The sequence below is a fragment of the Crinia signifera genome, chromosome 6 (assembly GCF_055691185.1).
Source record: "Crinia signifera chromosome 6, ASM5569118v1, whole genome shotgun sequence".
Taxonomy (NCBI): Eukaryota; Metazoa; Chordata; class Amphibia; order Anura; family Myobatrachidae; genus Crinia; species Crinia signifera.
The window spans coordinates 24,435,561-24,463,019 of record NC_139222.1 but is presented as its reverse complement, the minus strand read 5'-3'; the positions used below and the strand labels follow the sequence as shown (position 1 = coordinate 24,463,019).

Here is a 27,459-nt window from a genome sequence, read left to right as displayed (position 1 = left end):
AGCAGCCAGGTTGTGATGCCCCTTTGTCCTCATATAGCGGTGGCCATTTTCTTGTGTTTTGTACTCAGCTCCCAGACTCCCCCGCGGCTGTTCACAAGTTACAAAATAAAGGTAGCTGCCTGATAGCTTCCATCCATGCTGTGTATACTAATAAGGCTCTGTGACTATTGTGTCCCCTGTGTGAAGGAGCGGCGGCCATTTTCCCGTAGAACAATCCCCGCGTTCAGTGGCTGCAGCATCTCGGCTCCCTGCTGGGGCAGCGCTGCTGATCCTACCTGAGGCCTCTCACTTCCAGCAGCCACGGTGATTACCGGTAAATTACGGGGGACCGAGAGAAGACATTGACAGCAGGTGATGGTTAGGTATTGTGCCGCCTTTGGTGTCCTGTTATACAGGGGGAGCAGCAGTGATGGGAAACCTTTGGCCCTACAGCTGTTGCTGAACTACACATCCCAGCATGCACTGCTACAGTTTTGCTATCTAGCTGTGCTAAAACTGTAGCAAAGCATTCTGGGATGTGTAGTTCAACAACAGCTGGAGGGCTGAAGGTTCCCCATCCCTGCTCTATTGCCCAGTTATTACTATTCAGGGGAAGCAGGCTTTGGTTTATTAGTATTAAATGGAAGATCCTATTAGATACAATTAGGGTGGCCAATCCCAGGATCGGGATCCCGGGATTTGGCCCCCAAAACGCCGGGATTTCAATCCCGGGATTTCGGGATTAGACTGTGCATGCGCAGTCTAATGCCGGGCAGCGTCTGAGCGGGTGCTCAGCAGCTGCCTGGCTTCTCCCGTCCCGGGCAGCGCGGCTCTGCGCAGCGTGCCGACGTCAGAGGTCATGCTGCGCAGGCCGCATAGGATGTTTCCATGCTGTGAGCTGTGACTGACCCAGGGCACGAACACCCGCCCAGCCACAGACCAGACCGCCGGCGCCCAGCAGCGGACCAGCCCGCTCCCCATCATCAACACAGCTCGTCCTCCCACCCTGCTCCATCTCCCCTGCTCAACCACCCACCCACCCGGCTCCCGGCCGCACCACGCAGTAAGTAAATATGCGGGGCGGCCGAGGCGTGTTTTTTATATTAGGGAAGCCAATCCTGGGATTGGGCATTTTTAAATCCTGAATTCCGGGATTAAAAAAATGCCCCGGGATTGGCTTCCCTAGATACAATAACCCATTTTTCTGGTAAAAATAGTGTAAATGCATATTTTCCATGACCCGCTATATGGCCGCTATCCTGTTATTCACATGTGATATTTCACCATAGGGGTTATCGTGAATTTCTCTTCACCTACTCTGAGCAGGTAAAAAGTTGGTGAGAATCCTTATTTGGAGGTAAAATTTGGGGACTTGGTTCAGAACCCCATTGGCCACCCAACTTAATACTAATTATGCACGCTGAAATTTTTAATTAGCCAATAATTAGATGTTCGTTTTGGATTAAAAGAGGTGTTGGACAAGGTATGGAACGGGGTGCTCTATGAGTGGGACAAGTGTTTTTAGGCTTGCAGGTGGGAGTAATCAGTTTTTAACAATAACTGAAAGGAATGTCACAGGCAATAGGTAATGGAAATTAGATATAGATTAGAGAACCAACATAAAACCTCACAATCCGAGAAGATTCGTGTAGGGTACTTGGTTGGTGGTGCTCCCAAGACCGTTCAGCAACGTAACTGAATTAGAGTAGATGTCCAGAGAAAGACCTAGGAAGAACACTAAGGTTTTTTGGGGCACACGTATGTAGTAATAAAATCAGTGAAAGAATGTGAGAAATGGGTGAAGTAAAATCGAAACTTTATTTCTTAATATTTTAAAAAATTTTTTTACATAAATACACACGTCACAGAAAAAGAGGCATCAATTGGAATATATATAGAGAATAACAATATCCTAAGTTAATTGTTGCACAACGTCATTCAGATAGGTGAAAATGTTTACAGGGAGTCTCCCAGTCCCAAATGATTTTTTGATAAAGAAAAAGATCTATAATGACATGGATATCCAATGCGCCAATAAAAATATTGCAAATTATTCTTGATAATATACTGTACTATACAGGTTATTGACAGGAAATGTCTTCAATACGGTGTCAGTCGCTTGTTTGGTGGTTATAGGGATGTAGCAAAGTTTTTAGGATAGAGGAATGCTCTTTGTATGCATTGTCTGCTTCTGCTGTCTGGATGCGAATACAGCACTGGATATTCCCTGGTGGTCTCCCAAGAGGTACTGATCCAGCCAGTCACTGCTTTGCTGCTGAGTTCGGATGGGATCAGGTGGCACAGCGATGTATGGCAGTATATATCGACAGATGAGAGCCTCAGAATGTTACTGGGAGCCAGATGTCACTTCTGCTTTTCCTCTGGTGTCACCCAGGTGAATGAGAGAGTGAGCGAGTCCAAATGGTAGATGGTAGTAAGCAGGGCTATTTTTGTGCAGACTCCAGCAGGAACTGAGGCCCTTATTCTAGTTCACTCTTTCTGACAAAATATTTCTTAGATGGACAAAACCATGTGCACTGCAGGTGAGGCAGGTGAAAAACCCCACCCAAATCTAATTATCTCTGCACAAGTAACACCTGCCTCACCTGCAATTCACATGGTTTTGTCCATCTAAGAAATATTTTGTCTGAAAGAGTGAACTAGAATAAGGGCCTCAGTTCCTGCTGGAGCCTGCACAAAAATAGCCCTGGTAGTAAGGTTGGAACAAGCAAAAGATGGAGTTGAGGTACATAGGAGAAATATATATATATATATGTGCCCACTGCTTGGGTATTAACGGATTGTACCCACTGTGCCAGTAATGGAAAATGCTGTGCACCGTGATACATGCAGGGGTGAGTAGGATCTTTATGATCAATAGATTAATGTGTATGCTCAATGATTATAAAATCGGTATTGGCATCACATATATCAAATCTATATTCACACAGCAGAGGGAGATTTAACCAGAACAGCATCAAAAGGGAGAGGTTATACATAAACCAAAGTAACTCCTATACCGGTCTTATAAATCAGTGGCAAATATGATAAGGTCAAGATATTTTAGTCCTTATGTAAGGTTTACGATCAGGCAAAGAACACTGGGTTAATAAAAAACTTGCCAATCACTCGCAACACAGTATCAGCATGTATGAGAGCCTGCGATTAAATAAGATAAATGAGTACCTCACAGTGTTAGACACGCTGCACCTCTACAATATATATATGGTGTAGGGAAATAATTAGAGATAAACCTGTACACATACAGCGATAAATTTAAACAGAGCAATAACCTGTATAGACAATTGGACAAATAAATATCTCTAAATGGTGAGCGCACTATACCAATACACTCAGTGCGTGGTGCAGAGAAAAGACATAAAAGCACGGATAACCTGCAAGTGTGCCGCGAGAGATGTATAATGCTGACCTGTTAAGTGGGTATTAGTAGCACGGGAGATAGCAACGACGCTGAGTGCTAATGCTCCATATAGATCTTGCAGCCAGCTGGAGTACAGGCTTAGAGCATGCATAAGTAGCGGGGGGTCCAGCAACAGACACAGAGTCTGTGCGTGTTGGATTCCGCCGCCTGAGATTGAGCGATCTTAATGGAGGGTGTCTAAGTAGTAGTAGAAGAAGGGTCCGTATTGCTGGGTTGCCCTGACGTCTAAAAGACACGTGTTTCGCCGCAATTTGGCTTGTTCACAATGACGTCATTGGACCCCACCGCTACTTATGTCAACATGGACAGTGAAACGCAGCACCGCGTCCCCTCGAATTGCTCGCTACCCTCGGCACACTATTCTATTCTCCCTCCACGCCCTAGTGGATGGTAGGGCATGAAATACCGCCTGTCGGCTCTCAAAACAGTCTAAAACCCCATGTCGACCTAGTTGGTGGTGACCCAATGACCGTATCCCTGTTCCTAAAAGGTGTCATGACATTACTTTCTATCTCTCAATGCAGGATTGGGAGTACATAGAGGAACAAAGGGCCTGTACAAGAATGTGATGGAGAGTCACCGGCCCCTCACATCACTGGGTAAGTAGAGACTACTTTATTGTACAAGGAAGATCCGTTATAGGGGCCATCTACACACAAAATCATCTGATAGCTGCATATATACATTATTCCTCAGTCACTGCGTGTCTCCTACAGATGGGCCCAGTAACAGAGATACCCCAGAGAGATGACCCCGTCCTCTGTATTCCCAGGATAATCACATATATACCATGTCCTCAGTCACTGTGTGTCTCCTACAGATAGGCCCAGTAACAGCGATACCCCAGAGAGATGTCCCCGTCCTCTGTATTCCCAGGATAATCACATATATACCATGTCCTCAGTCACTGTGTGTCTCCTACAGATGGGCCCAGTAACAGGGATACCCCAGAGAGATGTCCCCGTCCTCTATATTCCCAGGATAATCACATATATACAATGTCCTCAGTCACTGCGTGTCTCCTACAGATAGGCCCAGTAACAGAGATACCCAGAGAGATGTCCCCGTCCTCTGTATTCCCAGGATAATCACATATATACCAAGTCCTCAGTCACTGTGTGTCTCCTACAGATGGGGCCAGTAACAGAGATACCCCAGAGAGATGTCCCCGTCCTCTATATTCCCAGGATAATCACATATATACCACTAGGTGATTCATCGCGCCCTACGGGGCGCTCTTCACACCGTCGTAAGGGGCTGCGCCCCCTTAATTTGTGAACATTTGTATATGAGAAAGATGGTTAGAATTGTATAAAAGATGCCTGTATTGCAACTTCAGTTATAGGTGAAATGTGTTAAATAGAGAGCATATGATGTGGAAGGGGGTGTGTATTGTTTTGTTTAATTAAAAATCGGTTACAGAGAAAGATGTACATTGATAGTGTGGATGGTACAGTGACATTTGTGGGTGTGGGGGGGGGGGCTGTGTGTGCATGTTGTTTAGGTGTGTGTGTGTGTGTGTGCAATAGTATAGTAGGGTGTTTCTGAGTCAGCGGCTCCCCACTGGCGGAGGTCACGACACAGGAAAACAGGAGGCTGGGTAGTGATAGGGGTGTGTGGGAATAAGGGGGACTAAAAAGGAGGGTGGGAGATACTGTGCTGCTTCTGCCAGTGGGTGAGGGTCCAGCGTGGCAGTACAGGATGGTGGCCCTTAGTCAGTGTCTCCTCCTACTGGGTGGGAGTTTGGGTGCATGAGAGCAGGAGGCTGGGCTATGAGGCATGATAGGGGCATGTGGGCAAAACAGCGTCAGCGACTCCCCAGTGGTGGAAGTTACGGTTCAGGAGAGCAGGAAGCTGGGTAGTGATAGGGGTGTGTGAGTATACGGGGGACTAAAGAGGGGCTTAGGGGTGCCGTGAATCGCGGGAGAGGGCGGGGGTCCGCAAAGCGTGGGAGGGGGCGTGAATTGCGTGAGGGGGGGTTGCAAATCGCGGGAGGGGGGGGTGCGCGGGGGGTCCATGAATTGCGGGAGGGGGGGGGGGGGGGGCACGGGGCGCGATGAATCACCTAGTTGGTTATATATTCTTGTAGAAGGATGGTAGGATGTTGCTGTCATTCAGAATGCATTTACATAAACAGTAATAGTAGCAGTAAAAGGTCTGACTTAAAGCACCTACAGTAAAACAGAACAGGTGTTATATATTATACAAAGAATTGGTTGATGATGTGTAGGTTGACGTGCACATAGTTCATAGTTGTCACTGGAAAAAAATTGCTACAAGAAAAAATCAACACAGAAAGTTCAACACATGTAAATGTTGACATAAGTGTGGCACTTCATCGGTGTCCATGTCGACACATCAGAATGAATATGAAAACATTCAAAAAAAGAAAAATAAATCTTTAAAAACTCATGTTAACCTTTTTCATTGTCGACCATAGCCGTGCCAGTGTTTTGCATGTGCCATTTAATCCTGGGGTTGCCGTGAATCACGCGCGGGGGTAGGGGAGGGAGGAGGTGAGGGGTGTCCGCGAATCACGGGAGGAGGGGTCGTGGGTGGATGCCGTGAATTGCGGGAGGATGGGTCGTGGGGTGGGGGTGTGGGTGCCGCGAATCGTGGGATGGGGGGGCAAAGGGGGTTGCAGTGAATCGCGGGAGGGTGGGTCGCGGGGGGTTGCCGCAATGACAGGAGGGGGGGTCAGGGGTGGGGAATCGCGGTGGGGGGGTCGTGGGGGGCACCGTGAACCGCGGTAGGGGGGGTCGTGGGGGGCACCATGAACCGCGGGAGGGGTGCCCGGGGGTTGGCGCGAATTGCAGGAGGGGGGGTGTCACGGGGTGGGGCCGCGAATCGCGGGAGTCACCGGGGGTGCCGCGAATTGCGGGGGGTGTGCTGCAAATCGCGGGAGGGGGGTCGCGGGGGGTGCCGCGAATCGCCACAAGAAAAAATCAACACAGAAAGGTCAACACATGTAAATGTTGACATAAGTGTGGCACTTCATTGGTGTCCATGTCGACACATGAGAATGAATATGAAAACATTGAAAAAGTGAAAAATAAATCTTGTCAACCTTTTTCATTGTCGACCATAGCCATGTCAGTGTTTTGCATGTGCCATTTAATCGTGGGGATGCCGTGAATGGGGGGGGGGGGGGGGGGGGAGGGAGGTGCATACCCAATGTGACCCTCTCCAGGAGGGACATATTGCTCTGTTTCTGGACTTTCTTCTTAATTTATGGATTACCATCACCTGTGCTTAAACACCTTTCTTATCAATTACCCTGTTTAAAATGACAGGTGATGACAATCATAAATTAAGATGGAAGTCCACAAACAGAGCATTCTGTCCCTCCTGGAGAGGGTCATGTTGGGAGGTGTGGGGCGCTCACCTGGTGTGTAGCTGTGTCTTTGCTGTGTAACATGGAGAGGCAGAGGGTGTCTGGCACTGTCTGTGGTCTCACTGGGCTGGTTCTCTGTCATGTGAGTCAGAGGCTCCACCCAGGGTTCTAGCTCCAGACACACTTTGAGTGACAGATGTAGCCAAATATATAAGAGATGTCCTCAGTCACTGCGTGTCTCCTACAGATGGGCCCAGTAACAGGAATACACCAGAGATGTCCCCGTCCTCTGTATTCCCAGTATAATCACATATATACCATGTCCTCAGTCACTGTGTGTCTCCTATAGATGGGCCCAGTAACAGATATACCCCAGAGAGATGTCCCCGTCCTCTGTATTCCCAGGATAATCACATATATACCATGTCCTCAGTCACTGTGTGTCTCCTATAGATGGGCCCAGTAACAGAGATACCCCAGAGAGATGTCCCCGTCCTCTGTATTCCCAGGATAATCACATATATACCATGTCCTCAGTCACTGTGTGTCTCCTATAGATGGGCCCAGTAACAGATATACCCCAGAGAGATGTCCCCGTCCTCTGTATTCCCAGGATAATCACATATATACCATGTCCTCAGTCACTGCGTGTCTCCTACAGATGGGCCCAGTAACAGAGATACCCCAGAGAGATGTCCCCATCCTCTGTATTCCCAGGATAATCCCATATATACCATGTCCTCAGTCACTGCGTGTCACCTACAGATGGGCCCAGTAACAGAGATACCCCAGAGAGATGTCCCCGTCCTCTGTATTCCCAGGATAATCACATATATACAATGTCCTCAGTCACTGCGTGTCTCCTACAGATAGGCCCAGTAACAGAGATACCCCAGAGAGATGTCCCCGTCCTCTGTATTCCCAGGGTAATCACATATATACCATGTCCTCAGTCACTGCGTGTCTCCTACAGGTGGGCCCAGTAACAGAGATACCCCAGAGAGATGTCCCCGTCCTCTGTATTCCCAGGATAATCACATATATACCATGTCCTCAGTCACTGTGTGTCTCCTACAGATGGGCCCAGTAACAGAGATATCCCAGAGAGTTGTCCCCGTCCTCTGTATTCCCAGCAGTGTACAGAGGAGACTCACAGGACCCCACAGGAGGATCAGGTAGGTAGGATTAGAGTCTCTCCAATATATCAAAGTGACTGTCACTATATGAACTGCAGCAGTTGTGTGTGTGTGTGTGTGTGTGTGTGTGTGTGTTTGTCTTCTACCCTGATATTCTACAGTGTAATCTCCATAACATCAAACATTACAAATGTGGTATTTTGTGTAGGTTCCGTGTGAAGTTTTGTCTGATATTAAGGCAGAAGATACAGAGGAAGAAGAGATGGATGTGATTGACATTAGGGCAAAAGGAGAAGTGCCTTGTGTGACATATAAGGAAGAAGATCCAAATATGAGGGTTGTTCAACACTGTAAGAAGGAGGAAATCCCTACAGATATCAGCCCAGGTTAGGAATACTCACTTATTACATATTTTCCTTGTTCTGCTCATACAGCTTTCTCTTATCCTACATCCTCCTCTGTCAGACCTAACTAATGAGGACAATGCATCTGCCTAGTGGGGGAGTCAGGAGCCATCAGCCCCTATTATACTCCTGCTCTCCCCTCACATCATGTCACTGTGTGTTACCAGCCCAGAGATCTGACCAGTCTCCTCCCCACACTCTCTGGTGTATCTCATACATCAGGAGCCATCAGCCCCTATTATACTCCTGCTCTCCCCTCACACATCATGTCACTGTGTGTTACCAGCCCAGAGATCTGACCAGTCTCCTCCCCACACTCTCTGGTGTATCTCATACATCAGGAGCCATCAGCCCCTATTATACTCCTGCTCTCCCCTCACACATCATGTCACTGTGTGTTACCAGCCCAGAGATCTGACCAGTCTCCTCCCCACACTCTCTGGTGTATATCATACATCAGGATCCATCAGCCCCTATTATACTCCTGCTCTCCCCTCACATCATGTCACTGTGTGTTACCAGCCCAGAGATCTGACCAGTCTCCTCCCCGCACTCTCTGGTGTATCTCATACATAAGGAGCCATCAGCCCCTATTATACTCCTGCTCTCCCCTCACATCATGTCACTGTGTGTTACCAGCCCAGAGATCTGACCAGTCTCCTCCCCGCACTCTCTGGTGTATCTCATACATCAGGAGCCATCAGCCCATATTATACTCCTGCTCTCCCCTCACATCATGTCACTGTGTGTTACCAGCCCAGAGATCTGACCAGTCTCCTCCCCACACTCTCTGATGTATCTCATACATCAGGAGCCATCAGCCCCTATTATACTCCTGCTCTCCCCTCACACATCATGTCACTGTGTGTTACCAGCCCAGAGATCTGACCAGTCTCCTCCCCACACTCTCTGGTGTATATCATACATCAGGATCCATCAGCCCCTATTATACTCCTGCTCTCCCCCCTCACATCATGTCACTGTGTGTTACCAGCCCAGAGATCTGACCAGTCTCCTCCCCACACTCTCTGGTGTATCTCATACATAAGGAGCCATCAGCCCCTATTATACTCCTGCTCTCCCCTCACATCATGTCACTGTGTGTTACCAGCCCAGAGATCTGACCAGTCTCCTCCCCGCACTCTCTGGTGTATCTCATACATCAGGAGCCATCAGCCCATATTATACTCCTGCTCTCCCCTCACATCATGTCACTGTGTGTTACCAGCCCAGAGATCTGACCAGTCTCCTCCCCACACTCTCTGATGTATCTCATACATCAGGAGCCATCAGCCCATATTATACTCCTGCTCTCCCCTCACATCATGTCACTGTGTGTTACCAGCCCAGAGATCTGACCAGTCTCCTCCCCGCACTCTCTGGTGTATCTCATACATCAGGAACCATCAGTCCCTATTATACTCCTGCTCTCCCCTCACATCATGTCACTGTGTGTTACCAGCCCAGAGATCTGACCAGTCTCCTCCCCACACTCTCTGGTGTATCTCATACATCAGGAACCATCAGCCCCTATTATACTCCTGCTCTCCCCTCACATCATGTCACTGTGTGTTACCAGCCCAGAGATCTGACCTGTCTCCTCCCCACACTCTCTGGTGTATCTCATACATCAGGAGCCATCAGCCCCTATTATACTCCTGCTCTCCCCCTCACATCATGTCACTGTGTGTTACCAGCCCAGAGATCTGACCAGTCTCCTCCCCACACTCTCTGGTGTATCTCATACATCAGGAGCCATCAGCCCCTATTATACTCCTGCTCTCCCCTCACATCATGTCACTGTGTGTTACCAGCCCAGAGATCTGACCAGTCTCCTCCCCACACTCTCTGGTGTATCTCATACAAATCTTGTTGGAGTATAGTTCTTGGTTGATTTTTCCAAGTAAAACACTTCCTGTATGGGAGACAGCTGCTGATAGTTTCTCCTGGTGGACTGTTGTGGTATTATTTTGTCCTCCAACTTGTGGCTATAAGTGTTTTGCGTACATTGATATAGAGGTAAGTGAGAGAATAAAGTCTGCACTCTAATACATTATGACTAATATCACAGGCTTAGAATACCGCAAATTTTCATAGTTTTTAATTGCGGGGGTGCAGTCCTACTGCAGTCCCAAGGTATATGTACAATAGATAGAGAGAAAAGGAAGTTGCACTGTCTGACGCACACATTAGGAATGAAAGATGTGTTTTTTACTTTCGTATTTTTACGTTAATATTTAACTTTTATTAGATAAAAAAAAAAAACGTTCCTATGTTTCCTTATCCTTGGTGAAACATGGACCAGAATACTGTAAGGTTGATATGAGTGGTTAAAATTATAGACCTAGACAGCACATTTAACATACTGTATATACTGTGCTTACATAGAGAGAACTTGTGTAGTGTTACAGTCACTGGCTCAGAGCCTGATAAATGTCACAAAGATATTAGTTATTGTGATGTTAGGAGTTTATTTGTTACTATATTGCCATTTGGCATTTAGCACAAGGATTTGACACCGTGATAATTTGTATTATACTTTCTTTATTGGGAGAGACAGGGGCTGCCCGGTGTGTATTGGGTACGCTCTCTGTGACACATAATGACAGGGGCTGCCTGGTGTGTATTGGGTACGCTCTCTGTGACACATAATGACAGGGGCTGCCTGGTGTGTATTGGGTACGCTCTCTGTGACACATAATGACGGGGGTTGCCTGGTGTGTATTGAGTACGCTCTCTGTGACACATAATTATGGGGGCTGCCCGGTGTGAATTGGATGCGCTCTCTGTGACACATAATGACGGGGGCTGCCCGGTGTGTATTGGGTACGCTCTCTGTGACACATAATGACGGGGGCTGCCTGGTGTGTATTGGGTACGCTCTCTGTGACATAATTACAGGGGCTGCCTGGTGTGTATTGGGTACGCTCTCTGTGACACATAATGACGGGGGCTGCCTGGTGTGTATTGGGTACGCTCTCTGTGACACATAATTACAGGGGCTGCTTGGTGTGTATTGGGTACGCTCTCTGTGACACATAATGACGGGGGCTGCCTGGTGTGTATTGGGTACGTTCACTTTTTTATCACTAGGGGAGGGGCTGGGGAAGACCCAGCGGTCTTGGTGCATGTTGGTACCAATGACAAGTCAGTGGTAGATGGGATGTCCTCAAAAAAGACTTTAGGGATCTAGTTAATAAACTTAAGGTGACATCTAAGGTGAGGACATCTAAGGTAATAATCTCAGAAATATTGCCTGTGCCACGAGCTAGCCCAGGGAGACAGAGGGAGATTAGGGAGGTTAACATGTGGCTCAAAGACTGGTGCAGAAGGGAGGGATTTGAGTTCCTAAAAAACTGGGCGGATTTCTCGGTCAGCTACCCTCTCTTTTGCCGCGACGGATTTCACCTGAATGAGGAGGGGGCAGGGGTGCTCGGGGGTAGAATGATGGGAAGGCTTGAGGAGATTTTAAACTAGGAGGGTATAGTAAGAAACCTTAAACCAATGAACGAGTCTAGAATAGAGGGCAAAGACAGCTACATTGTGGAGGAATTAAGGGGAAGGGAGGAAAAATGGAACAAGGTATACGAAAAGTGTATGAGAGACACACAGCCAAGTACAAATACTGTCCATGATACAGATTTATCAGTACTTGTGTAGTTTCATGGAGGCAGCGTAGCGTAGGCTGCCGCTGTGAAACTACACAAGTAACAACCGTTCTGTTGCCAGGAACTGCAGGCATCCCTGGCAAGCCTAGTGAGGGCCTCTCACACAGCGCCGGCACCCACATGATCCCCTCTCCGGCAGAGAGGGGATCATGCGGGCGCGCGCAGAGAGGTGCTCCATCTGTCTGAGACGCAGGAGCATCTGAGTAACTATTGCGGCAGGGTACAGCAACCCTGCCGACAGATTTAGGGGTTCGTTAAAACGGAGCGTGGCGAGCGGACGCGGAATACATGTTAAGTAATCAGCAGGGCTCGCCATGCTTCGGGCTCGGTGGCTCGCTGCGGTCGCCACACTGTATAAGATCAACTCCACGCCGACGTGGATAGTGGGGGTATGAAAAGGTCGGGAGGACGCGTCCCCTTGCTGTCGTGGATAGTGGGGGTGTGTCAGGAACACATTCACCCCTGCCATATCATACATCTGAGACGGTAATGATGACATGTATTAACTGGTAATTGGTTTTTAGTTAAGAAGAAGAAGAATGCAACTTGACAAAGTAGTATAATATTGAAATTATTAAGAAGAAAGAAAAAAAAAATGAAACCCTTATTCTTCAGACTCTGCATTGACAGAAACTGCTGCAGAAGTCGAAGCTGCTTCTGTGTCGTCGTTTCTCAGCCTGTGGGAGCAGAGTAAATACGTAAGGTATACGCTGGAACCCGTTTCCTGCGCCAACAGTCTTTCGCCAAATAAATTCCTGTAGGTAGGAGTCTGGTGCCTCTTTGAGGTTTTTGCACCATTTTACAGGATCCCCCAAAGGCGCTCAATGTTTTGTGTGTGTGAACCTCTGTCTCCGGCTCTACGAAATTAAACCGGTGGTTCACCCGAGCATGGTGGTACTCTGCCTGCTCCAGCTGCTCGGTGTTATAGGCACGCCAGCAATCAGAGTAGATAGTCCTCCCCGGTTCGATGAATTTGTTGATGGTGGCCATCAGGGTGCTGGCGTCACGTCTTTCAACAGGTGTCACAAAGCACTCACCGGTGTCTCTGGAAATGCCTCCGAATAACCACTGCTGAGGCAGCATGCGTCCCACGTGACTTTTCCTCTGTACAAAGAGGCTCTCATCTACCTCAACTATTTTCCCGGGACAGCCAATCCGGCGTTGGGGCTGCGACATTAGGTCCAGGGTGCAGGCCTCCCGCATAAGGTTGTTATACTGCATGGTGTTTTTTTTTTTTTTTAAATTGACAGATGACGCTCACAGGATGTGATGCTGGTTGGCTCCTCTGCCCAACAAAACACGAAGCATATAAGTGTCATGATGGCATCCACGGAACCACTGTACGGCCCTGACGCTAACCTTTTTGCCGCAGCTTCTTATGTGGCAGCGCCACATCCGCTCCTTCACATTGTCGCATTGGATGTTCATTATGACACGACTTGGTCTCAGGGAGAAAGTGGTGAAGCTGCAAGAAATTCAGACTCCTCCTCCGTCTGCGGCAGGTTAAAAATAGTTCATTTGTCGGCAGCCATAACAGACACAATGGGGGAAATTTACTAAAGGAAATTTGTAAAAAATAGGTGTATTAAATAGGTGTATATAAATTAAATTAATAAATAATAATAATAAAATAATAAATAAAAAATTAAATTAAATAGGTGTATATAAAAATTGCCGTATTTTCGGGATAGTAAATGTCAAAAATAAGTGTATTTCTGGATACAAATACACCTATTTTTTACAAATTTCCTTTAGTAAATTTCCCCCAATGTATACTGCTGACTGACTACACTGTTTCTGACAGGGACTCTGGCTACGTTAAGCGGCTGCGGGAACACTATGCTACGCTGATTCTGACAAGGACGCTCGCGGAAACACTACGCTACTTATAACTAAGCTGGCCGTGGGAACGCTACGCTCATTCTGACAGGGAAGCTACGCTGTCTACGTAGCTGCCACCATGAAATTACACAAGTACCGATTTATCAACTCAGGAACCTACTGTAACATGACAAGGGCAAAGGAAAAACGAGATCTGAATGCTAGGATTTTAACTGGTAAAAGGGGGGAACTAGAGACCCTAGTTTTGGAGGAAGATTTTGATCTCCTAGGTATTACTGAAACTCGGTGGGATGAATCACATGAGTGGGAGGCTAACCTAGAAGTTTAAAAAACAACAACAGATTAGGTAGAAGGGGAGGTGGGGTTTGTTTATATGTTAAACCATACATAAGGGAAGACCTAAACGAGAGCACAATGGAGTCGGTAGAATCGGTATGGGTAGAAATCACAGGTAATATTAAAGGGGCTAAAAAACTTATAGAAGGAACATGTTATAAACCACCCAACATAAATAAGGAGGAGGAAAAAGACCTCTTGCTACAGGTGGGAAAAGCGGCCAGCTTAGGGGACATTATTATTATGGGTGACTTTAACTACCCAGAATTACATTGGAAGGATAGGTCAACTAGTACCGCTAAGGGAAATGTTTTATTGGATGCCCTAAATGACCACTATATGTATGCATTTATTGAAAGTCCGACCAGAAATATCAATATCCTAAATCTCTTGATAAGCAACAATGAGGACGTTGTTACTAACATAACAACTTATTTAGATTTTAACAAAGATAATTATATTGGAGCACCTAGGTTCTTAGATTTCAGAAAAGCAAACTTTGGTAAGTTTGAGGAGTCCTTAAAGTATATAAACTGGAAGGAATTATTTAGAGGTGGCAAACTTAAAAAAAAAAAAAAATACTGCTGGTGGGCACTGATAAATTTATCCCTAGAGTAAATAAAAGAACAAATATGAAAAGGAAACCTATGTGGTTTAACAGCAAAGTCGAATTTGAAATAGCTAAAAAAAAGGAGGGCATTTAAACAAAATAGGGCGCCCAAATCATTTGCCGCATACAAAGAATGTAATGAGAAATGTAAAAATACAATCAAGATGGCTAAATTAGAGGCTGAACGTAAAATAGTGTCAGATAGCAAATCTAATCCCAAAAAATTCTACAGTTGTATAAACGGGAAACGGTTAAGGAAGAAAAATATTGTCCCACTAAAAAATAAGCAGGGTACCCTTGTAATAGAAGGAAAAGAGAAAGCGGAATTATTCAATAAATTTTTTGCTTCGGTATAATTTCTTTAGAACAGGAGAAAGTGATCAGTAAGGCTCAGCATGGGTTTGTCAAAAATAGATCATGTCAGACTAATTTAATTAGCTTCTATGAGGAAGTCAGTTGGGGCTGGACTTAGGGAAATCTGTTGATGTAATACTGCTTGATTTTGCTAAAGCTTTTGAAACTGTGCCTCATAAAAGGGTATTACTGAAACTAGGTAATTTAAGGTTAGGAGATAAAATTTGTAATTGTGCAACCAGTTTTTAATCCAAACGGGGACAGAGTGGTGGTAAATGGCATACATTTTAGCTGGGGTAAGGTCTATAGTGGATTACTGCAAGGTTCAATATTGGGACCCACCTTGTTTCATTTATTAATGATATTGAAAGTGACATAGTGGGGCGTGGCCTAGCCGGGATAGAGGCAAGACGCACTTGGAGAGGGCTCCTATAAGTACTTAAATAAAGTGCCTTTCTACTACTTTGGGGGCACCAACACAGCACCAGCAGCAGCCTTGCTGCCCCACAGGCAACCTCCGGATCGGGCTTGAGTGTGCTGCGGAGCCGGGGGTAGGAGAAATCCTGCCCTGCAGGTTGCGGCCCTCACCTGACTTGGAGCCGCGGTCTCAATTAGTGTCCTGTGCCTGAGCGACGCGGCCGCATCGCGCTGAAGGACGGATCCCGGAGGCGGCATATCGTTCATCCCGCCCTCCTGGAGGTGAGCAGTGGGCGCCCCTACCCCTCCCGACACCCCTAACTTGCCTGGGCTGCCCTGGAGACAGGAGCTAAGAGTGGAGATCCGTGCATCTCCCTTCAGCTTCAGTCGCGGCGGCCATCTTTGATCTGAGTCACGTACTGTGTTTTTCATTACACACACTGCTCAGCTCTCCCTGCCTGCAATCACTGCAGCACAAGTGTCTACACCTCACCCCTGCCTACTAATTTGATCATCCCAGGGGTGCTGAATCCCCTCTGCACTACCACACAATTTACTGAGGACAGGTCTATAAAAAATTTAAATTAAAACACAAAAAAATAAATAAAAAATATATAAATATATAAAGGAAAAATATAGCCGCTGAAGTGAAGAGCCCGCTCCCCCCCCTACAGTGGGGCTTGAACGCCGGAGCCCCCTGGGCTTGTTCCAGGCACAGACGAACGGCCACCATCTGGTGCAGGCCGCAGGACGGCGGTTACCGGAGAGGCTGGTCCGAGACCTACGGAGACAAGAGGCAGCCTCTGTAAGGGACACATTTGGGGCCCGGCTTTTCAGAAGTGGGCTCTGTTGTTGTGAGACCCACATAGGTATCTGTGTGGACGTTCATAAGACCAACTGTGATCTTACATCAGTGAGTTGCCCTCCCTTGGGGCTCTTGGATCGGTCATGCCTGCCTGATTGTCCCCGATGGCCCGCTGGGGCCGAAATTGTCCCTCAATGCTGACCTGCTGATCATCTCTATAACCCCCACCCCACGAATATAACATTACTACATTGGTCGCTGCCTTTGGCCCTCATTACTCCGGTCGATTATGTCTCAGAAAAATAAGAAAGCTTCTCAGGCAACTGGGAATTTCTTTGGTTCAAAATCCAGAAATACTTCCTGTATGTCACAGCCTTCAGACTCCCCCACCCGCTCCGATGCAGTGGAAACTCCTATAGACCCTCAAATCCAAGCAGTCATGACGGGACTCCTGGAGGGCGTGCAAAACGCATTCAAACAAGAACTGGCTAAAGCCGTCTCAGAATTCCGGTCTGACCTAACAGCCTTGGGTAATAGAACCGATGCCCTGGAGTCCAAGACGGACGACATTTGTCGCTCTCAAGTGCGCCTGGATAAGGAACTCTCCAGGCTTCATGAAGAGATGGAGGCCCTTAAAGACCGCCAAGAGGACCAGGAAAATCGGTCCCGACGCAATAACTTGCGCATCCGCAACGTAGCAGAATCTGTTCTTGGGTCCAACTTACCATCTTTCCTTAAGGACTTGTTTCAACAAATAGCCCCGGCACTTTCGGATGAAGACTGCCTATTGGACAGGGCCCACAGAGCTCTCCGCCCGAAGCCCTCTGCATCTCAGCCCCCAAGGGACGTCATCGTCCGATTTCATTACTATCAAACGAAGGAGAAAATCCTCTCAGCCACCAGAGATACCCACACCATACAATTTCAAGATTTGCAATTACAAATTTTCCAAGATTTGGCCCCCTCAACCATTCAAAAAAGGCGCGACCTACAACCAGTTACTAAAATCCTTCGTCAGCACAACATTCGCTATAGGTGGGGTTTTTTCCTTTCATGCTACAAGTATCAGCAAATAATTCGCTACACAACGTCAAGACCCTGACTCAAGGCCAGGAATTGCTGTCCAAGCTGGATCTCCTTCCGACTCCAACCACGGGAGCAGAGGCAAGCCGCCCCTCCCCCAGGTCCCAGCGACCGTCTCCTCCCTCTCCAGATTGGACAAGGGTCTCTCGCCACCGAGTGGAAAACAGCGAACCAAACTGAAATGATTACCATGATGGCTCCGCACACGAGCTCATTGTTTTGATTCTCTATGGGTGAGATTTACCCTTGTTGATGATTTTGTTATTATATTCTAACCCTTGGTGTTGATATATTTCAAATAGAAGTTTATTTGTTTCCACATGCTAGCTTAGTTGCTATAGATCGCCCCGGATTGGGACATTGTTGGCCCCGGCTGCTCCGGGTTCGGAAATACCTTATTGCTCCACCACCCCCCATAATCCCTTATATAAAAGTTTAACATGTATGTTGAAATTATTTGCTCTGTAGCGGTCTCATTTTGGGACCCTTTTTTTCAGGGATTCAGCCCTTTTGGGCCTTCTTTTCTTTTCCCTCAAGCTATATATTTTCCTTTTTGGCTTTCTCTCAATGGTTCCTCCTTTTTATCCACCCTCCCCTCTTCCCTTTCCTTTCCCTGGGGATGGCCTCCATATCTCCTTTATTTTATTCTCTTCAATTCACGGGTTTTCTTTATAAGCTGTGTTGACACATTCTACTATGACCCTCAAATTTTTATCAATAAACGTTAATGGCTTAAACTCCCCATGAAAACGAACGATCCTTTTGGGAGCTTGCAAGAGGGAGAACGCATCTATCGTTTTCTTGCAAGAGACACATTTTACAGGCATTCACTCCCAACTGAGGGGTCGTTCCTTTTCTCAAAACTTTTTCGCATCGGCGGACTGCAAGAAACGAGGAGTCGCTATTTTAATCCGCAACGATGTACCTTTTGTCCCCATTAAAACAGTTACTGACCCTGACGGCAGGTTTGTTATTGTGATAGGAAACATTAGATCACTGACAGTGACCCTAGCTTCCTTATATGCTCCCAACCAGGACCAATCCCAATTTTTTGATAATTTCTTTAAGCGACTGGACAGAGTAGCCCAAGGTCACATTATTATTGGAGGAGATTTCAATATGATTATTGACCCACTGTTGGACAAATCTTCCCCCTCTTCCCGCACTCATACAACAGAAGCTCCTAGAGCTACGCGCACCCTTGCTGCCGCTTTAAGACAATATGGGATGTGCGACTCCTGGCGACTAAAACATCCTCATTCCAAAGACTTTTCACACTTCTCGGCCCCCCACCAACAATACTCTAGGATCGACATGCTCCTCATTTCCTCCTCCTTTATACCACGGGTTGGGGAAACAGGCATGGCACCGTTCTCATGGACGGACCATGCCGGCACCTTCCTGGACCTTAGCCTTTATGATCGCCCCCCCGGTACATATAGGTGGAGGTTGGACGATTCCTTACTAGACCATCCCTCCTCTCTGAAGGAGGTCAAGGCCGCTATCATTAATTATTTTAAGGAGAACTCCTCTCCTGATATACCCTCAAACACTATCTGGGAGGCCCATAAAGCAACAATTAGAGGCATGATAATCTCTAAGGTTTCCTCTATTCGAAAGAAATGGGCTTCACAGATACACTCTTTGGAATCTCAACTAACCTCCCTATTGGACCAACATAAAAACACACCTGCCCCCAACCTACTGCCCCAAATTGAAGCGGTTAGGGGTCAGCTGAATGCACTTTTATCCCACCGAGCTGCCAACATCCTCAAAAAACTTAAACAACGCTTTTACGATAAAGCAGACAAAATAGATTCATTATTAGCTAATAAACTTAGGCGCCAACAAGCTTCAAGGATGATTGAAAAAATACAGTCTACAAAACCAGGACCTCACACATACGACCCTAAAGAAATAGCAAGAGAATTTCAAGTCTTCTATGAATCACTGTATAATTTGAAGAATTCTGCCCACATAAACACTTCCGACAGAGATAATCTGTCCTCTTACCTAGCTGACACCTCCCTTCCGTCTCTTTCAGAAGCTCAGCTCGCTACTCTGAACGCAAAAATAACAGAAGAGGAGGTTGTAGTAGCAATCCGCTCTATGCGGTCCTCTGCTGCCCCAGGCCCAGACGGTTTCTCGGCTATTTATTATAAACGCTTTGCGAAAGAACTATCCCCCCACCTTGTGCTGCTGTTTAACGATATACTGGAGGGTGCTTCCTTCTCTCCCGAGACCACCCTGGCGGATATAGTGGTGATTCCAAAACCGGGCAAGGATCCAACCAGCTGTGCGAACTATAGGCCAATTTCATTATTGAATGTCGATTTAAAAATCTACGCAAAAATCTTAGCTGGTCGTCTGGCACTTTTGCTTCCATCCCTGGTCCACCCAGACCAGGTAGGCTTTATTCCTGGTCGCCAGGCGTCAGACAACACAAGGCGTGCGATCGACCTCATCCATGTAATTCAGAAGCAGAAAATCCCAGCCCTGATTCTAGCCTTGGACGCAGAAAAGGCATTCGACCGTATTTCTTGGTCGTTTGCCTTCTCAGTCTTAGAAAGGATGGGCATATCGGGATCCTTTCTGGAAGGGGTTAAGGCCCTATACCGCACGCCGTCCGCTCGGGTGGTCGTTAACGGGGTGGGATCTGAACACTTCAGTATATCTAATGGCACCCGTCAGGGGTGCCCATTATCCCCATTAATTTTTGCCCTTGTTATGGAGCCTCTGGCGGCGAGGATACGCAAAAACACTGCCATCCACGGCATCAAAACTGGCTCTTCAGAGCACAAGATAGCATTGTATGCCGACGACGTGCTTTTAACCCTCGCCGATCCAGCGGGCTCCATTCCCCTCCTACTAGCTGAGATACAACAATATTCCCTGTATTCTGGTTACAAAATAAACGTAGGGAAAACCGAAGTCCTTGACTTTCATATACCCGGACCCCTTAAATTAGACTTAATGAACCTGTTACCATGTAACTGGAATAGGAAGAAGGTCAAATACTTAGGCATATATCTGACACACCATCACCACCAACTTTTTCAAGCCAATTTCCCGAGATTATTAGATACGATTAAAACAGACCTCTCCACATGGTCCACTTATTTTATTTCCTGGATTGGCAGAATCAACTCAATTAAAATGAATATTCTCCCACGCCTATTATATCTTTTTCAGACCCTACCCATATATGTCCCCTCGTATGTATTCAAATCTTTACAACACCAATCAACCCAGTTTATATGGGATAAAAAACGTCCACGAATAAGACTGAAACTACTTCAGAGGCCCTCTAGCCAGGGTGGGTTGGGGATCCCAGACTTTCGAAGATACTATTACGCCTCACGATTATCACAATCTGTTCAGTGGTGTAATCCTTGGGGAGCACGGAAGGTATGGGTGAACATAGAATCAGAAGACATAGGCCTGTCCACTTTGTCATCCCTGCTATGGCTGCCCAGACCTAAACGCCCGCATTCAGTTACGTCTCACCCAGTGATATCTCACACCCTATCAGTCTGGGACAAAATGAATAAAACATATAGCTTAGCCCCACTCCCCTCTCCGTTAATTCCATTATTCCACAACCCAGCCTTCCCCCCTGGCTTGGGGCGCTCCTCCCTATCCAGATGGTTAAAAGATGGTATTTACTATTTAAATGATATCTCAGACAATACGAACTTCCCTCAATTCTCTGACATTCGGGAGGGCACGGCAATTCCAAACATGGACTTTTTTCGCTTTCTACAGATCCGGCACTTTCATTCCAAAGTCCTATCTATTCTAAATGCTAGACCTCTGACATCTTTTGAATACATCTGCTGGAAGCGCACCTCTTCTAGAGGACTAATCTCCGCACTTTATTCTCTGTTGGACCCCTATGTATCCTCCCCTCGGGCCCCCCATGAATCAGCCTGGGAGAGAGATCTTGGTCTTTCCTTAGATGACGAAGACTGGGAGGAAATACGCGATAATGCGGCCTCCAGTTCGATTTGTGTAAAAATTAAGGAAAACACATACAAACTTCTATATCGTTGGTACTACGTCCCCTCCAAACTACATAGGATGTTTCCTGATGTATCCGATAGATGCTGGAGAGGCTGTCCTACAGAAGGTAATTTTCTTCATATTTGGTGGACATGTCCAAAAATTGCTGGAATTTGGAGAGAAGTGGTAGATTTACTTAAAAGTTTGTTGGGAATTGCCGTTCCTTTAGACCCTAGATATTTCCTTCTACCGCTGAAACCCCCCGCGCTCAATTACCACCAACACAAATTACTTAGGCACATTTCTTCAGCAATGACCTGTCAAATTGCGGCTGACTGGAAGAAACCCCTCCCAGCCCCAATGCAAGCAATACTCTCTCGAGTGTGGTATATTTACAAAATGGAGTTTATGACAGCTAACATACGCCATTCGCTTAAGTCCTTCCATAAGGTTTGGACCCCCTGGCTGTCCCAACAGAACTCACCACCGCCATTCGACCCCTGATAATGGAGACCACCCCCTCCCCTTCCCTTTCTCTCCCGTACCTCCCTTTCTACCCTACCCTCTCCCTTCCTCCTCCTCTTCTACCAATTTTTTTTTTTTTTTTTTGATCTGCCATGTAGACTACTAATTATTCAAATGCAAATGGGAATCCTGTTACACTCTCTTTTCCCGTTTCTTTTCAACCTCTCTTTATAAAACAAAAATTCTAAATCTACCTCTTCTTTCCCCTTCTTTTCTCTTCTTCCCCCTCTTTTTTCTTTTTCCTTTTTTCTCTGGACCGCCTCTCTGTGATATACTAAAACTGTATATTGTTTATGTCACTTACTTATTGTAACTGATGTTAATGCTTCAGACTATGTTCATATTTTGACGTGTGTCCTCCAATAAAGTGTGTTTAAAAAAAAAAAAGAAAGTGACATAGTGAGTAAAATTGCAATATTTGCAGATGACCCAAAACTGAGTAAGGAAATTAACTCAGGAGAGGATGTGGAAACACTACAAAGTGACTTAAATAAACTGGAAAGGTGGAAAATGCAGTTTATCATTGAAAAATGAAAAGTAATTCATTATGGGAACAAAAATGAACAAGTTACTTTATAGGCTAAATGGAGTTCTAGGAAATTCTGCTGAAGAGAAGCACTTGCAGTGCACATGGTTTTGTCCATTTGAGAAGGAATTTGCCTCTAAGAGTGAACCAGAATAAGGCCCTGATTTCCATGCTGTGCAAGGTTCTCCAGCCATTTGAACTTGCCACACGTGAAGTCAGTTCGGACACTGCCAGCTTGAGTCAGGTCATTCCCCTCATCAGCCTGTTGCAAAAGCAGCTGGAGAAAGTGAAGGAGAAGCTAAAAAAGACAGATTCTGTTAAGTATGTAGGTCTTGTGGATAAAGACCTTCCTTCGATTTACGACAGGATTTGAGGGTGGTCAAACTGTTAAAATCAGACCTCTACATTTTGGCTTGCGGCGTGCTCGATCCTCGGTTTAAAGCCTATGTTGTGTCTCTGTTTTCGCCAGACAAATGTCTACAGAGATATTAAGACCTGTTGATCAGGAGATTGTCATCTGAAGCGGACCATGACAATTCATCAACAAAGACCAGCAATTGCCTCCAGAGCTTATAGAGGGACCTGTGATTGTAGAGTCCATTGTAGACTAATTGATAATCTGTAATGATGAGGATGTACACACTGAAGGGGGTGAGGAATCTGAAGACGAGGACGACATCTTGTCTCTCTAGAACCATTTTGTAGAGATAATTGCCAGCTTGTTTTGTGGGGGCCCAAACAAACCAATCATTTCAGCCAGATGTTTAGAAGACCCTGTCACTGAAATGATTGGTTTGTTAAAGACCGTGTGCATGTCCTGTTAACTATACAACATAAGGGTGGGCCGAAGGACAAGTCAATCTTGCACCTCTTTTTCTTTTTTTTGCATTATGTGCCCTTTGGGGCCTAGTTTTTAAAACTGCCGTCCTGTCTGCCACTGCAGTGCCAATCCTATGTTAACTGGTGATATTTAATAAACCAGTGGATGGAAATATAATAATACTGTATGCGTTACCATTTAAACCATGCAATCTGTTACCCCTAGCAACGGCTGGTTGCCACTGATTTCAGCCCACAGTAACTATATAATATATGAACAGTAATACACCAAATATATATGTCAGTAGCTTAATGGATAAAGCTCTATACTGACTCAGTGTCTGAGACGCAAATTCCCTTGATAAAGAAATAATGCAACCAACCGCAGGTTATAATAAGATCACGGCTCTGACCCCGTGTCTGCATGTGTATTCAAGTCCAAAGCGGACGCAAGTGATTAAAAGGGAAACACACAATTTCACTATAAAGGGGCACAATACAACTTCTACATGGAGGAACAGTATTACAATAAGTCTGCAGATACAAATACAGTTACAGCTAACACAGGCAATTAGCATGAAATAAGCAATATCAATTTACCGTCAAGGGAAGCAAACACCACGCCGGATACAAATCCCAGGTCCCTGGTTTCGTGTTCTGGATAGATCACATAATGGCCTGGAATCACACGCTTGGGCCTTTTAAAGCAAAGGGGTGTGGGGTCAGGTTGAATGATCATTGGGTACAAGAGAGGGGCCTGGGCAGCTCTTCATTGGCTCTCAACTTCACAGGGACTTCTTCCTGTGAGATGGGAATCTCGTCAAACCATGCTGTTTTCTTAGTCTTTGTTCTTGGAGTGAGGTGGAGCAGGGAACTGGTATGAGCTGGAATTATAGCCATTGTTTCTCAAGTACACTGATTCATCACTACAACACAATCTAGGTATCACTAATGTCATATATAGTGATCCTTTCACTATACTGGCATTTGCGACTGTTGACGGTAACTGATACAAGTTAAATCAAAACAACATTTGGGGTTTAGTCAGGGAGTTCCATGCGAACAGACAGAGACAAAGGGAACATATCTTTAAGACTTTAACCATTAAAGTTTCACGTCCGGCCCTGGTAGTTACGTTTAAGCTAATAAGACTCAAATGGCGCCATGGAATTGCGCAGTGGGCAATTTCGACTTCCACACCTATATGGGCCAGGTGTTTGCGCCTCCCACTTCTGTCACTTTGCATAGTCATTCAGCTACCTCAGTGCAACATATTGGCCTAAAAACAACATTGTGAGGTGTTCAGTTTAAATAATACAGATCCAAAATATGAAAGGGTGGTTTTGCCCAAACCAATCCTGATGCAAAACACAATGGGATATTGAAAAAAAACAACGAAAAAAATGCACACCCCTAATTTAAACGATCCAGTGTAAATTCCCTCAGTGTGACCGTGCCATGTGGACATAAGAACAGCTATGTCTCCCATATGCTTTAGGAGATTGATTTAGTGATGAAATGAAGGTAAATACAGACTTATATTAATAATGGTGACTTAGCGCTGGTGCGGTGGAGGTGTTCCTCTACGCGTTTCGCCTCTTATGCCTGTAACCTTTGGCTGGTCTTCATCAGGAGGCTGTAGGTATATTGGCCATCAGCTGTGTTGCAGAGCTGATGCGACAGGTCTGTGATTAATGTCGTTCACAGACCTATCGCTGGTACCCACTGGCTGACAGACCAGCGATATATCGGCCAGTGTGTGCGCAGCATTAGACATGTTCAGTTTAAGTGATAAAACATCCATGAACATTTGCTTCTCAATGTAAACAATTATGTCTGTTGTCATTCATCTGTTTCCTGCAGATGGCCGCACAAGCAGGAATATCCCGGAGGGAGATCTCATTGTGTCTCCAGATTATATACTAGAAGATAAGAACATCAGACAAGATTATCCAGAAGAAAACCCCATTATCCCCAATACACACCCAACATTTCACAGTGCAGAGATTTCATCTGGTCCCTCTAGTCATGAGGAACCTTCTCCTGATCATTCAGACCTTACTACACACAGTACAGACCATAAAGATGATACAATATCATCCAGTTATGGGTTTGGTAAGAGTTCTATACATCAGTTAGATTCTGTTTTACATCAGAGTCATCACAGAGGTGAGAAACCATTGTCATGTTCTGAGTGTGGGGAATGTTCTATCAAAAAAGACAGTCTAGTTAAACATGAGAGACTTTACATAGGCGAGAAACGGTTTTCATGCTCTGAATGTGGGAAATGTTTTGCAATTAAATCACGTCTTCTTTTACATGAGAGAATTCACACAGGAGAGAAACCATTTTCAGGTTCTGAATGTGGGAAATGTTTTACAGATAAATCAACTCTTGTTAAACATGAGAGAATTCACACAGACGAGAAACCATTTTCATGCTCTGAATGTGAGAAATGGTTTGCAAATAAATCAGCTCTTGGTAGACACAAGAGAGTTCATACAGGTGAGAAACCATTTTCATGCTCTGAATGTGAGAAATGTTTGGCAGATAAATCCAGTCTTATTTTACATGAGAGAATTCACACAGGCGAGAAACCATTTTCATGCTCTGAATGTGGGAAATGGTTTGCAAATAAATCAGCTCTTGGTAGACACAAGAGAGTTCATACAGGTGAGAAACCATTTTCATGCTCTGAATGTGGGAAATGTTTTGCAATTAAATCACGTCTTCTTTTACATGAGAGAATTCACACAGGTGAGAAACCATTTTCATGCTCTGAATGTGAGAAATGGTTTGCAAATAAATCAGCTCTTGGTAGACACAAGAGAGTTCATACAGGTGAGAAACCATTTTCATGCTCTGAATGTGAGAAATGTTTGGCAGATAAATCCAGTCTTATTTTACATGAGAGAATTCACACAGGCGAGAAACCATTTTCATGCTCTGAATGTGAGAAATGTTTTGCAATTAAATTAACTCTTGTTAGACATGAGAGAACTCACACAGGTGAGAGACCATTTTCATGTTCTGAATGTGGGAAATGTTTTGCACAAAAATCAAATCTTCGTACACATGAGAGACTTCACACAGGTGAGAAACCATATTCATGCTCTGAGTGTGGGAAATGTTTTCAACATAAATCAAATCTTATTAGACATGAGAAAAATCACACAGGTGAGAAACCATATTCATGCTCTGAGTGTGGGGAATGTTTCACACATAAATCAGCTGTTTGTAGACACCAGAAAACTTGCATACAAAAAATATAATTTGTCCTTCATAAACTGGGGATTGAGTGATGATAGGAGTTGGCACTATAAAATTCTTACAGTGTAGCAGCCCCCTCCCCCTCCATTCCCCTCCCAGACCTCATTCTTAGAAAAGTGCCCGGAGGAGTCGGATCCCTGGGCTTGATCTCCTTAGACGACCTATGGGGGTTTTTTTTGTTTTGTTTTTTATTTTAACACAAATGTCATACATATCAAAACAAACATACTGTATACAAACATATTACACTTGATATTCAGCAACAAAGATCTAAATTACCTCCTTTATACCCCTTTCACATCGCACTTTTAAAACGGTATATTGCCGTTTTTTTCCCTTTTTAAAACGTTTAAGCCTGCACTGTGAATGCACCACAGCCAATTTACCGTTTCAAGTTAACTGGCATTTCGAACCGTGTAAAAAGCAGAGTCCTACACGGTTCCTTGCCGTTTTTTCTGCAATGTGAATGTGTACAGGCTTAAACGTTTTAAAAAGGGAAAAAAAAAAAAAAAACGTCCCCCATGTACCTGGAAGTGTTAGCTGCCCGTGGCTGCCGGGGATTAACATGGAAGCCCCTGAAATGAATCCGGCCGCCTTATAACCGGGGATGACCGTGAGTGACGTCAGTCCTATGCCCTCCCGTATACTCTTGGTGCATGGGGGTCGCCGAGCCCCGCCTCCCGGGTGCACATCCCCAGTCCTGTCGAAGTGTTGTGCATTCACCAGATCTGATTTTCAGTAGGGCTGTCACATGGCGTGCTCTAGTGTGGTGTGGCCCCCACAGGGGTGGCAGTGTGGCTGCTGTCCAGTGGCGTAACAATTAGGCCGCAGCCCCCGCGGTGGCGGGGAGGCGCCGGGGGGCTGCGGGCGCTGGTGGATCTCCGCCAGCTCCCCACTGCATGTGGGT

At 45.8% G+C, this 27,459-nt stretch overlaps 1 protein-coding gene and 1 pseudogene across 5 annotated transcripts; one reads left to right on the top strand and one right to left on the bottom strand.

Annotated features, from left to right (window-relative positions):
- Positions 1–82: 82 nt before the first annotated feature.
- Positions 83–27,459, top strand: LOC146010176 (uncharacterized). Of its 5 annotated transcripts, none has more exons than XM_083151157.1 (5): positions 83–303; positions 3,946–4,020; positions 7,833–7,930; positions 8,100–8,277; positions 25,146–27,459. In XM_083151157.1, exons 2-5 carry the CDS (start codon positions 3,990–3,992, stop codon positions 26,552–26,554), a joined length of 1,716 nt encoding a protein of 571 aa, XP_083007283.1. In that variant the 5' UTR covers positions 83–303; positions 3,946–3,989; the 3' UTR covers positions 26,555–27,459. The 5 variants fall into 5 exon arrangements, with proteins under 5 accessions (XP_083007283.1, XP_083007282.1, XP_083007280.1 ...); XM_083151156.1 differs by having other exon boundaries at positions 83–313; XM_083151154.1 differs by having other exon boundaries at positions 83–351.
- On the bottom strand, positions 2,185–2,301 carry LOC146011722 (5S ribosomal RNA; annotated as a pseudogene).

Bases quoted from the DNA above. Each gene is read 5' to 3' on its own strand.
- LOC146010176 (XM_083151157.1), top strand. From the start codon at position 3,990: ATGGAGAGTCACCGGCCCCTCACATCACTGG. The intron at 4,021-7,832 runs GTAAGTAGAGAC...TGTCTCCTACAG, and splicing joins CCGGCCCCTCACATCACTGG to ATGGGCCCAGTAACAGAGAT. The intron at 7,931-8,099 runs GTAGGTAGGATT...TATTTTGTGTAG, and splicing joins GGACCCCACAGGAGGATCAG to GTTCCGTGTGAAGTTTTGTC.